The 14135-nt window shown below is 33.4% G+C and overlaps 1 protein-coding gene across 7 annotated transcripts in view; it reads left to right on the top strand.

Moving 5' to 3' along the window:
- The window catches only part of LOC106462918 (tight junction protein ZO-1-like), a 227093-nt gene that overhangs the window by 172469 nt on the left and 40489 nt on the right, over nt 1-14135 (top strand). For all 7 annotated transcript variants that reach the window (XM_022390321.1, XM_022390320.1, XM_022390322.1 and 4 more), the window contains one exon: nt 1114-1201. In XM_022390321.1, coding sequence (XP_022246029.1) covers nt 1114-1201 — 88 coding nt within the window. The remainder of the gene's footprint in view (nt 1-1113; nt 1202-14135) is intronic.

The following is a 14135-nucleotide window of genomic DNA, read 5'->3' as shown; positions in this document are numbered from 1 at the left end:
AGAAACAAGAGAGCGTGAGAATTGTCACGTGATCTCGATGACGCAACAATATAAATAATAATAATAATCACGATATTCTCATAAAATTACTTATATATATATATATATTATATTATATTTGTTTTTAATTAATTCAAAATTTATTCTTTTACTTTGCTGCATATATTAAAGTTTTTGTATCATTAGTAGATTTCTTGAATCCAGTTTTTCCTTACTTTACCACCAGTTCATTGATTCTAATTTGTTTCCGTGCTTTTACAGGAGTAAAAAGTGTTCACGTTTTTTGCCAATATTAGTTAATACAGATGATAAGCGCGTAAAAACTGACAATAACATTTTATTGGTGAAGAAGAAATTGCTAATAGAGGAGATATTCAGTATGTTATGCCAACTTAACACGTTTCTGCTTACGTTATTAAATATTACTTTATGTGGATTGTTTTAAAATTTTGATAAAAATTTACGTCATTATTGGCGTGTTGGAAACTTGGAAATGTATATATATGTATACGTGGTTTCTTTTTTCTAAGTATAACAAAGTTAATATTTCACTTTTGTTTTTTCATTATTAGAATTATTGATCGTTAGAGCAGGTTTCACAATTAGGATGACCTTTATGAAACGTTTTTGATCTTGTTGAATGACCAGTGTTCAGAACGTGTGGTCATGTGTAACTAAGATAACCTTTATGAATTGTTTTGTTCGTACGAGCTTGTTTTCATCAACGCTAGTATTTTCTATTATTCTAAGCCCGTGTATTGTAAAATTCAATGTTATTGTTCTCATACACATCATAGAATCTACTGTTTTAACCATGTATCTTTAATCTCTGTTATAGTAAACCATAATTTCAACCTAACGTTTGTGTGTAAAATGATCACTTAAGTATATTATCACCGCTCTAAATAATATGCTTATTTTAGCCTATTCCTTCAAGATACTAACCACTATTCTAATATTGTGTTTATCCCACTTTAAGGTTTCCTACATAGTAACTAGGGCCACTTGTTTACATTGAGATTTGTTATTAAGCCCGGTTTCCATTATTCTAACGTTCTGATTAAAATATCTCTTTAAGAGTCATTTATTAGATGGTTCATTTTATTTTTTCAGGCCATTCGCCGACGGATAGTTTTACCACCAAACCCTGGGGAGCCTCATACCCTGAAGGTGACTTTGACCAAAAATAGGAAAAAAGATGGTAATACCCATTTTTAGTATTCAAAATAAAACTAGCTAATTTCTATTTTTACAAAGCTACAGATCTGGTATTTTGTAAGATTTATATAAGATAGTTATATTCAATTTATAAACGTTTCTTGTTGATATGGGCTTAAAATTGACTGAGTTTAGGAGCGTCTTTTTACAACCTCTCCCATCGTACAGAAATATACAACTTCTAGTAATAGCTAAGCTAGGAGATGTAGAGTTTGTTTATTTTTATGACATTTGGTGGAAAATCAGTCGAACTGTAAGCCAAAAGACGCTTGCCTGAAGAAAGGACCACAGCACCATCTAACTTTACTATCACTACAGTTAGCTGTATTGAAATGAACGTGATGCTCACGTATAGATTATTGAAGGGGTGTTTCAACATTTCCGTGATACAAAACCAGTATTTCTTCATATAACTTTACGTTTTATCTAACCAAATAAGATAGCTGGTGGGGAGCGTCTCATAATAATAATAATAGTAGTGAAAAAGCGGCATGATCTATTGCAGTATATTCGTTTAACGTTTTATGTAGGCCGTCCACCTTATGCTACTCAGAACAACACAATCAGAGTTCAGTGCAGGATGTGATTTTCACTCTTTTTACTAGTACAAACATATTGGCAACAGTGAAATAGGGCTCATTAGACCACATCATGACTTTCCAGTCTTTCAATGTCCACACTCTAAGCACCACTGAAGTTGTGCTTTACTGTTTGGCTGCCATGTGGCAAATCGTGTAATGTCCTTTCCATGGTATGGTTGAACCACTATTGAAGGAATATGGGGCAAACTTTGACTTCTTTTGTACTTGACAAGCCTCTTCATATTTTCCTCCAGTCTGGCATCAGTGGTTCACAACTGCAGTTCTCCTGATGATACTTTTCGATATATCCTAGTGACAGGCAGATGAACCATGTTTTCCCCCACCATTACAGTCCATGTCAGCACGTCTAATCTGACAACAATGAATCCTGACAATAACCCTGCAGTGTTAGTTTCCATCACAAAAGGCTCCATCATAAGGCTGTTATGTCTAAAGCACACCACTCCTCCCATCAAAATCTTAAAAGAAATGATCTAGAGTGTGATTTTCATTATGTTTTTGTTACCACAGTAGAATCTGTACATGATTGTGCTGTCAGAACAAGATTTTCATATCTATATATAGCTGTAGATATATAAAGATTATCCATCTGTCTAGTGTCACAAATTAAGAGGAACTGGGTGAACCAGTTTCAACAATATTTTGGTATATGATATTCAAAAGCCCCCCCCTCTCAAAGAATGCATTTAAATCAATAAGCAATTTGATGAATGGTTTGAGTTTGACAATCATTTCAGTTTTATTACATGAAGCTAACACTAGATGAAAGTGATATTTAATGCTATTGGTAACACTTGTGCCTTTGCTTATTGCCCGTATTCAGTAAAACTTCATAGCAAACGATACACACACACTCTGTCCAACCATCTTTGTGAAGCCGACAGAAATGTACCACTTCTAGTAATAGCTAGGCTAAGAGATGTAGAGTTAGTTTGTTTTTTACAACATTTGGTGGAAAACCAATCAAACTGTTATCCAAAAGACACTTGTGTTGTAGGAGATGAACTTAAAGTGGCCAGATAGTTTCAGGCTTGGAGGTAGTGTGATGGTCATGGTGGATGTTATCTGCCAAAGGTTTGAGTCCTCATAACTCAGTTGGTAGAGCATCAACCTCAGAGGACTAGAGTGAGCCATAGAAGCTTTGTTTAGATTTCTATCAAGGTAGCTTTCTTAACCCTGGGAAATATATATCCCAGCTACAGTGAAAAGGTTAACATCTGATTGTACAACTTCAAGACAAACCACTATATATATAATTTTTATACCTAGATTTTACAAAAATTGTGTTAAAATTAGATTTGTAATTAGCTCAGTTAAATCAATTAACAAAGATGTGTTTTTACTCGTACATAACATTTTAAACAAAGAATAAAGCATAAGTTTCAAAATAAACTACATTGTAACAAACAGTGTAAAAATGCAACAACTTTAGCTATCTTAAGTGGATTTGGTCCTCCATTAAAGAACCAGTATTTTCATTCATATAATTTCAATAATCTGTACTAATCCTTGTCTCATGAAAGTCTCATTGGTCGCATTACAGATATCTTTGATATAAATCTAAAATATCGTTTATGCAAATATAAATCTGTTTTTGTTTTAAAGGAACATATCCTTAATCTTTTATAGTTTTGCATTTAATTCTATATAATATTTTCAAACAAATTAATAGCATCCTTTTATGAGAAAATTGTAACTCTCATTTGGCAGATCCTTTCATGTGATCCTACATATTTCAATTAATCAATTTTAGCAGTAATCCTTCTCAGAATTATGATCTTCTTTGATAAATTGTTTAGGTAGAGTATTCATGATGAAATTTAGTTGAATGGATGGCAACTGCCTGTTGTAGAAACACAAGTGTAGAGGACGGCATTTTGAAAGTCTTCCGCCTTTCTTCTCCAGTTACCCTCCATTCAACGAAATTTCAATTATGATCTTACCTTGAGTTATGTTATTGGTCATCATTTTCCCACACAGTAATATCAGTAGTGTTACAGATATATCTTATTGTTTAGAGGTTGAAGACACCATAAAATCTCATTTGTAAAACCCACAATATTTTAGTATGGAAATTTATATCCTAGATAACAAATGTTTCTCTAAAATCTGTGACAAAAGATGTAACTTCAGTTTTCAAATATTAGAATTTCTCTCTTTTCCTTCAAAACTTGAGTAGGAGTATTTTAATTTCACAATTTATTATATTTGAATCTGTGGCATGAATACTACACTGTTTTGGTTGATTGCAGGTTTTGTTTTTAACAAAACTAATTTTCTGATGACCTCTAACAAGACTTTCAATATTTTCATGACAAAAATATAAAAAAGTATGTTATGAATTTAATTTACCAACTTTATAACCAATCAGATACTCCCTTAAATTCACTCCCTTTTAATATTTGTAAGATACCCAAAACTATTTGTTCAAAAACTTTTGATGTTACTACTTTTTATAAAATTTCAAATGCAATCTTTCAATTTTTAGAAATATTATTCTACCTTATTACTACATATTTTACTGATAACTGTAGCAATGGATTCATGTGCAGGAAATCTAAGTACAATAATAAACCTTATAATCCAAAAAGATGACATACAACATTTGAATGTTTTTTTATTCCTAGTTAGATTAAATAAAACTTAAAGTTTCACCCCACCCCCTATTTTTTTATATTTGTATATCAAATGGAAATATCTTTAAGAGCAAGAATACCTAACTAATGATTCATTGCATTCCAATAATTATGAGCTTTAGATTTTTGGATATTGATACTTTAACTATTTATTTTAAGTTAGTTATAAAAATGGCTTCATTAATTAATTTTCAAACTACTTTTTCAATTCTTACTTTGATCAAAAGCTCTTATTAATGTATGGCATGAAATTATTACAAATAGGGAGCTAAATACAGTACTTGTTACAGTTTGAATAATAACTTTTGTTGATAGCCATACATCACTGCTGTAAAAATTTAATATTAAAACCTTAGATACCTGAAATTCAATGTATGTGTATGCATTTTCTTTTAACTCTGTTTACTTTAACTCTATAATAATATTTCATTTATTCATAAACAAAAGATTTATTACTTTTCTGAAACAGTATAATGGAATGATATAATATTTTAATTTCAAATGCAAGTATTCCCCCACATTATATATGTTTGTATATTCATTAACACTTAAAAACATATGATAATACTTTTCCAGTTTCAGATATACTTTAATTAAAAATTGGCAATTTAAGCTCCAGGCAATAGTTTTGGCTCTACAAGTATTGCCTGCTTGTACAGCATTGGTTTTTTTTATACAAACTTTCTTCATTAATAATATATAAATGTATAATGTGAAAGTGTCTGCAGTGCATCTGTCATGGTTGCTGTTTTAGGCTTGTAGATTATTGATTTATTCATCAATGCATAAAATATTTAAAAAATCCATTTCAGGTAACTGTGTTATTTCTGGTTGCTAATGGATAAAACAGAAGCAGAAAATTGGAATTAAAGTTGGTATGAGATAAAGGCAGCAATGAAAATAGCGTACACAACAGAAAATAGTTCAGCATCAAATTCTAGGTGTCAAGTCTGTTGAATATTTTGTTCATTTATCCAATTAGCTGAAAAGTTGCTGGTGCAGGGCTAGTCTGGTGAAATCTTATTATCTGGATGTCTTCTTAATGTTAATAGACTAAGCAGACTTAATGGGTTTTAGAGACTGAATCATGGAATTTAATCAACAGATAAAATATAAGCAAGGCCCTCAAGAGTGACTACTGGAATCCATTAAAACCCTTGAAAAAAAAAAGCATGTGCCAAAACATTGAATTAATAAACAAAATTACATATGTTAGACTTCTGTTAGTCATCATTTTTAAGTAGAATAACTATTGTAATTTCAGAAAATTTCAAATTAGAAAAAGGAAAAAAAATTCTGGTAACTATCAAAATTTTCATTCTTTTTTCGAATATGAAAAGTATCACTTAACATTTACAGAAATTTATTTTAAAAATTAAAAAGTATACTTGAGTATCCAATGAATTTAGAATTCCCTAATGTGCAGATTTTATTATTGTTTTGTTTTTTCAATCAAGTATTAAGGAGTCATTTTCTTCTCCTATCCATGTGGATGGCTCAGTAGTGTGATTGACCTGTTGATGTTGCTATGTATTTCATGTCATTAATCTACCTTCTTCATGGTCTCCCCTTTTCTTTCTTTCTGTTGCTTTCAAGGCTGTTTGATCTTTGTTATGGTGTTGTTGAGGTCTGTCTCACTAGATGTCCAAACCACCTCATCTGTTGTACTTGGATGTGGTGTAGAATTGTGATCACTTCCAGTAACGTTATGGAATACTGTTCTAAAACAAGATTATTTATATCTCTTTTAAATTTGCTTTATAAGTCAAGGAACTGACAAAATTAAACAGATGTCACTAACCTAACTCTTATAAAGGGAATATTGTTTGGAAATTATAAAGAAAATAACCTTGTTCACTTTTTTATGTATAAATTTAAATATGTAGGAGAATTTTAGGATCTTCACACTAAATAATGATGCTTAAATAATATTTATTTCATGATGATGATAAAATTACATCAGATCTGCTATTATGTTCAAGTTCCAAGTTTTTTGACAATGCTTTTTAGCTGTATCAGACAGATTCATATGGTGAGTTCCATAAAACTTTTTTTTTTCATATTTGATGATTCAGGTTAAAGCTGCTGTGTCTCTGTTTATCCACTTTTCTGATTGATAAACCAGACATTAATGGAACATGTAAATCATGAGTAGCAAACAACCATAGTTTGTTGATGCCTTTACAAACATGTGACAGTATGTACTGAAAGAAATTCATCCTTACTGTAAAAAAGCAGTAGGCAACAATATAATATCACCTCTGATATCATTTTTTTCATTTCCATACATCAGGGATTCTCATAACTTTTCATTCTGAGTCTCTTTCTTTTTGTTAGGGTGAAGAACCCACATGTGAGGTGATTTAAAATCAAAATAAATACCTTTCTAGAAAAACAAAATGTCAGTATTTTAATACATCTCTCTAAATACAGTTTTTGTAAGCTGTACTTAAAGCACCCCATCAGAAACATACAGAAAGTTAAAAATAAAGAAATGCTTTCTCTGTAGCACAACCACACAGTTAGGAAATTTATAAAAGAAAGCAACTCTCTTTGAATATATATTGTATTATCAAAAATATAAAAGCTTTAAAAAGTTGGTTGGATTTCCCTAACTCATTCCTTATTCCTTGTGTTGAACCACAATTTGAGGACACCTGTGTATATCACGTGTTTTCATGTATTATTTTTGACAAAACAACTGATCGTAAATGAGTTATGGATAATCAGGCTTATTAATTTGGGCATAAGTTTTACATTATTATCAATCAGACTGTCAAATTTTTCATTAAATATCAAGGTGAAAAATCTGTAAAATTCAAAAACTGGAAATGAAAGAAGAAGCTTTGTTAAGTTATTTGTTCTTTGTTGTTACCCAAATGATTAATTACAAAGTTTATAGAAAACATGGGTCCAAATCTAATAATTGTATAAGAATTGTCTGTTTTCATTGCTCATGTTGCATGGTTCTAGTTAAGAAGTAAAAATAGTCGCAAAGTGAATAATGTATATCTTATACTATCAGTATACTATTCTCCATCATACCACCATCTTCAGGTAAAGACATTTTCGGGAAAAATGGGAAAGGAGTATTTTATGGTATAATCATAATTGTGTAAAGTAAGATTTGAAAAAGAATACTTCCTATGAATTACAAATTACTTAGAAACACGTTTTGTTTTAAATGTCTGAACTTTAGACGCGAAATTTTGTTTGAAAATCTTTATGTATATATGTGTGGGGGAGGCTTTCTGTTAAATTTTAATGAAACTTGGAAATCCACAGTTACGTTCGTTTTGGACAGGTTGGTTGCACGGTGCTTTTGTCTATGATGTCAGTAAAATACTCTGTGCTAGAATCCGGATGTTGTTTACCACCCAGAAAACACTTCTCCACCCAAAAGGGGGTTTCCGGAGGAACGGCCTTGGGACATAGTCATCAAGGTGAACCAGAAAGTTGTCTTTCGTGCCTTGTGGGTGGAAAATAAGACACCACAGATGCTGTTTTTAGATGTTTAGTAGTGAAAAGCTGAATTAACAAAAATACTTTTACTATCATATTTTGAAAGAAGGCACGTGTTTTTGTCCTGATCCAGTAAAATACATTGAAAATAAATTAGTTTTCTCAGCAAATTGAATGGGCGTAGCCCAGTAGTTAGCGTACTGAGACTATGAATACGAGGATTCCTGGTTTGTGTCCCGTTGTCACAAAACCTCACTCCCACTTAAGGCTATAAGATTAATGGTCAAATCCAATTATCTGGCCAGATAAGAGTTGCACAAGAGTTTGTAGTAGATGCTGTTGATTAACTGTCTTTAGTTTTGCATAACTTTGCGCAAGAAATCTGAAACAAACAATAATCACCAAGTATTCTAATTGTTATCGTAAGAAAGTTATTTTCATAAGTGGAATTTACACTTCACGAACATGCATGTTGAGTTTACGTAGTGCACAGTGTTATGTGGTGTGTGAAATAGTTGCTGAAGTTTAATTTCCAACTCAGTTCATTAAAAAAGAGCTAGTTTTACATCGTATGTATTAGAACGAAAATAAATGTCGGCCAACATAAAAAAGTTAGCAAATCTTACAATCTCATTAATTCAACAGATAAATGTTAAAGTTTTGTCATCATGCACTTTTCGGATTCCATTATTATTAGAAGTTGAATTATCTGAAAAATTTACATTATTAACAGTGGGATTAGTTTAAAGTGAGAATGTTATTTATTTTAATGAAACTTTGAAATCCACTGTTACGTTCGTTTTGGACTAGCCGATGATGCGGTGCTTTTGTCTATAATGATAGTCTGGCTGGCCCAGCAGTAAGTCTGAAAGCTTGTAACGCTAAAAATCAGATTTCAATACCAGCTGTAGCTTTCTAATTAGAAACAAACAAGCACAAATTTTTTGAGGGGTGGGGGTATCAATTGTTATGGAACAAGCTACGTAATGCATGTCCAGGTGTGTCAGGCTTTGGAAGTAATGTAATTTAACCATAACAAAATGATTTCTGGTTCAGATTTGTGATTTGGTTATGCCTTTGTTTTATGTACTAATCTGATAGTAATGAAGTTCTTATATGAGTATTTATATTGCAATTTATTATTGCAAAACTAAATAAGAAGAAGTGTGTACAAAGCTTAAGCCTTGTTAATGGAGGCCTTAGTTTTACAAAACAAAGCCACTCAGTGGCACAGCGGTATGTCTGCGGAGTTATGACGCTAGAAACCGGGTTGCGATACCCGTGGTGGGCAGAGCACAGATAGCCCATTGTGTAGTTTTGTGCTTAACTGCAAACAAACAAATTTACAAAAGAAAAAGAAACAAATACATCATGAAGTGTAAGGTTTTCGTAGAAGTTTTGCATAGTAAATGATGCAGCATCTGTTGAGGAAAATTATTCCCGAAAGAGAACGAGATGATTGGTTTAGATATGGCCCGCTGTTACTCTGTGGTTGAGCAAGTAAAATACTTGAACTTTACTTTTGTACTTTTAGGTAGAGATAAAGAACATACATGTATGTTCATATGTGTTAGTTTTGATAGACAGGAAATATAATTAAATCAGAATTTCTGCTTTGAATATAAATAGCATTTCTCCAATAAATATACCATCGCTGTTTGATATTTGCATAAACTAACAATCAGTCTGCTTTCACACCAAGTGGGTGACGTGATATGTAGCTAATCTTTATTCTGCCCTAATGGACATGATTCGATAATCGTCTCTTATCCGTCCTGAATGTACGCGGATCACTATCCGCTCATTGTCATGTCCTAATTAAAGTGGCCGTCTTTTATCCCATCTCAAATCAATATACTTCAGTGATCGTTCATTATCCTTTCCGTATTCCGTTTTAATGGACCTGCTTTAAGTTTTTTATTATCTTGTCCCATTCAACTTAAATTCTTGTTAAACCATATTTCACACTTTTTCCAATGTTTGGGATTGATTTTTTAAATTAACTGCCTTCTGAATGAAATGATGTTTAGCTAATCCACCAGTCGAACATCATCCTAACATCGCTGCAGAATATTATTCACGTTTTGTAGATAAACAATTTTTCAGAATTTGCATCTTCTTAAAAAGAAATAAAGCCGTTACACCAGGTTGGTAATAAGAACCCTAATCGTGTTTGTATATATTAATAATTATATTTCTGCAGACAGACAAACTGTTTGTTTATTGTTTGTTCGTCTTCTTCTTCCAAACACTTTTCAGTCGATCGCCATTCCCTGTAACTGCCTTCCCTCTAGTCTTTCATTGCTAAATTAGGGACGGCTTGCGCAGATAGCCCTCGTGTAGTTTTGAGTGAAATTCATAACAAACCAAACCAGAAATATAGGCTATCTTATACATCTGGTGGAAATATAATGTTCAACGACTAAGCCAAACATTTATCAGTGTCCGAAAGATTGGAGAATCGCATATTTCTTTTACTTACAAGGTTATTAGTTAAGGGTAGTTATTTATATTGTGTTGGTTCCATTATCATATCTTACACCTAGTTTTAACTTGGTTAGAATGACGGGCTTGCTTTACGATCAAAGAGAACGAGACCAGAAACTGTACTAGAATAAGTCACAACGGATTGTCTTCAGTCAACAAGAAGGCACTTTCCTTGCGACATCTTAAAGTCTCTTAATCTTGTGTGACAGAAACGCTCTTTCTCTGCTTCATCAAATCAGCTACTAGGTTGGACTGGTCTCCGCTGGCGTTTTGTCAACAGGATTATCCTGAGTAAATTACAGATTGTAAGTAACAAAGAAATTCTACACGTCGGAGGCAATAAATAGCTTGCTAAACAACACGTCAATGACGGTTTCCACGTAAGATGTTTGTCTCTCGACATATAAATCTTATATTAAACGGGAAGAACATCATAGGATATCAAAGGTCGTCTAATACAACAGTCAGGAATAAAATATAACATCTCTGGAATGTTTGTTTGAAGTTAAGCGTAAAGCTACACAATGGACTATCTGTGCTCTGCCCACCACGGGTATAAAAAAATGGTTTCTACCGTTGTAAGTCCGTAGACATACCACTGTGCCACGGGGGAGGGACTATATCTAATGTTCGTCAGTAATATTGATAGGTGCATGATTGAAAGGTGTGAAAAGATGTATCTTGTAGACAATGAAGATTGAATATACCTGTTTGTCATGGACGTACCTTAAGGAGGAAAGAAAGTCCTTTTTGGAAAGTAGGTCCAAATTAACCAACTCTATGGGTTCTTTAAATTATAACATACTAGTAGATACCGTAATTTTCCTAAAAGTAGTGATGAATAGATATAAGGTATGCAGTCAACCCAATCACTTGGCTTAGAGCATATATGCAATATGGTTGTCTAGTGGACCCTTTACAACCGTCCTGCCATTACACGCGTTCTTTCAATAAAGAAAATTGCGTTACGTTAATTTTTAAGCACAGGAAACAGAATACAATGCATTGTTGGCAAAAATGTTTGGGTTTCTATGCAACGGCTGCATCTAGCACAATAGAGCGCTCAGGTTCGCAGACGTAGCTGCGGGGATTTTTTCCGCTGGATGCCACCGTTTCTTGCCATTTTAATTTGCGAAAGAAAAGATCACTACCGAAGTGAGTGCTTTTTGACAGTTATTTCTATAAGGAGTGTCATAACAACGAAAAATTTATACTAAGACACGTTCCTTTCTTTATGCGGTTTTTCCATTCATGCTCCTCTCTTTGAAATACCTCTTTCAATCAGTCGACGGAAGAAGTTACGTTGTTTTTTACGAAATTCACTCCCATAAAAGAAACATTTTTGTTGTTAATAACTGTTTCTCAAATTAACTGTTCAGCACATACGAAACTGAGAGATCGATGTTGATATCGATATTAAATTTCAGAAAATTAATAATTTTCCTGTACTGTATTCTTGATGTTTCTAATTATGCACAAAGCTACACAAGGGCTATCTGTGCTCTGCCCACCACGGGTATCGAAACCCGGATTCTAGCATTGTAAGTTCGCAGACATACCGCTGTGCCACTGGGGGGGATGTATTCTTGAAAATAAGCATTTTAATATATATATATATTTCTATGATTAACCACCGTTCAGGAGATACAGAGCGTGACAGGCAGACGGACATTTGGCTGTTATCATGAATCACGATAGCGGTCAGTTCATGATAGGAATTTGCTCAAAACTCTAATAGAACATTCGAGCAAAAAAACCACCTTTAAAAGCAGGGTTATTCTTGAAACAACATCAAAACCTCCCTTTTCAATTTTTAAGACCACCCAGACATTAATAATAAGTGAAGTAAGTGATTTAATGATTGTAGACAAAATCACAAGTTGCCCATTTGTTCATATTATTATTAATATTATTGTTTCACAAGCCTACAGCAAACTCGGCTGGGTATTTTGCGCTTAAACCTATAAGCGCTGCGAATGTCAGTGACCTATTTCAGAGTTGATTATTTTTCATCGAAAGGTGATTTACGTGGTTATAAATACATAATAGATGTGATGTTGTTCTGAGCGGCAGCTTTTGTACTCGACGCTTTTTAACGCGTGTTTACACGAAACCTCAGGCACAATGCCACCTGGCTTAGTAAATAATTATTTAAAGCGATGTTTTAGACGTATTTGTTTTATTTGAAAAGGCGGCTTTTCTACTGGTGCCCCCCAGTGGCACAGCGGTATGTCTGCGGACTTACAACGCTAGAAACCGGGTTTCGATACCCGTGGTGGGCAGAGCACAGATAGCCCTTCTGTAGCTTTGTGCATAATTAAAAACAAACAAATTTATACTGGTAAAATTTTATACGCGCTTAGTGGGGGTTGTGTCTTACTCTAGGCATACATTTGCCCATTGCTGTGCATTGAAAAAAGCTAACATACAAGATAATTAAAAACTGGAAATTTAAAATCTACAAAGAGATCGCCAAAAAAAGTAAACAAACAAGGCTGGAGATATTCTGCTGACAGCTTGCTCAAGCTACAAATTCCTGTTATGACTCCACTATAAAATTGATGCAAAAGATATCTATTGTCATGTGCATCGCACAGAAATTTTGCAAAAAAACAAACTGAGAGAGTAGTTTTAAACTACATTCGACCTACATAATATTGTCGTGCTGAAAACTTTTCTAAGTCCTTCACTTTCCACCATCAAAAAATCCGGTGTTTTCCTAGTTGCGTCTTAGCTTCGTTGGAAAATACAACTCCTGCATTTTCTAGCTCATTAATTGGAAACAGCCACGTGAAAGGTTCCCGATTTTGCTGTTGCATATCATTACTTGAATCACTATTGTTTATCATTACATAGTATCTACATTATTTTCTCAAGCTACAAATCCCTATTTGGACTCTACTAAAATTGATAAGTACTGTAGACATTGCAACTAAATGTCTAGCAGGAAATGAATCTTTGCTCTGCACCCTCGTTGTAAAGTAGTAATTTGCGGATTTACAGTGCTAATGTCCGAGGTTCGATTCATCGTGGTTGACAGAGTGCAGGTAGCCTACTGTGTTGCTCTGAGTTTAAAAACAAACAAACCTAAGAATCTCTGCCTAACATTTGTTGAGGATCAGAAGGAAGCCAAGAGTTAGATGGAGTGTATAAGAAGAGGTGAAATGTTATTAAATACAAAAGAAATAACTTTTTTATCTTTAAGAAGTATCTGTTTATTCTTTTGAATTATCAAAAAAGCATAACTTACCCCAATCTCTCTATACAACTTTGCAGCTGTTTGATGCTATTTTAAACTGTCATTTAACCCACCCACCCCTTAGTTCTCATCTAATTGGTGATACTTCTTTCAGTTCAAGTTACATAGTATGACTACTCCGCCGGTCCAGAAATAATTAATATTTTCATGTCGGTGGGTGTCACAATATAGGGAGAATTTAAAAAAGTCTTAAAAGACTAAATCCCGATATCTTAGATGGGGCTGCTATGTAGCAGCACTCCTCAGTGGGGACCTGCTACTCTTCTACGCCACAAGTCAAGATACAATCAGTTTTGTTTATATTTCCAACACCTTTGGATTTCAACTGTATGCTAACTGCTAACAATGCTTTTCAAACAACGTCTATTTTTTACTATTGTGTGTGTGTGTGTCTGTGTTTGTTGTAGCAAAGCCACATTGGGCTATCTGCTGAGACCACCGAAGGGAATCGAACCCCTAATTTTAGCGTTG

Source organism: Limulus polyphemus, unplaced genomic scaffold, assembly GCF_000517525.1.
Source record: "Limulus polyphemus unplaced genomic scaffold, Limulus_polyphemus-2.1.2 Scaffold1282, whole genome shotgun sequence".
NCBI lineage: Eukaryota > Metazoa > Arthropoda > Merostomata > Xiphosura > Limulidae > Limulus > Limulus polyphemus.
The sequence above is the reverse complement of the archived record's forward strand: the minus strand, read 5'-3'. Positions and strand labels throughout refer to the sequence as shown.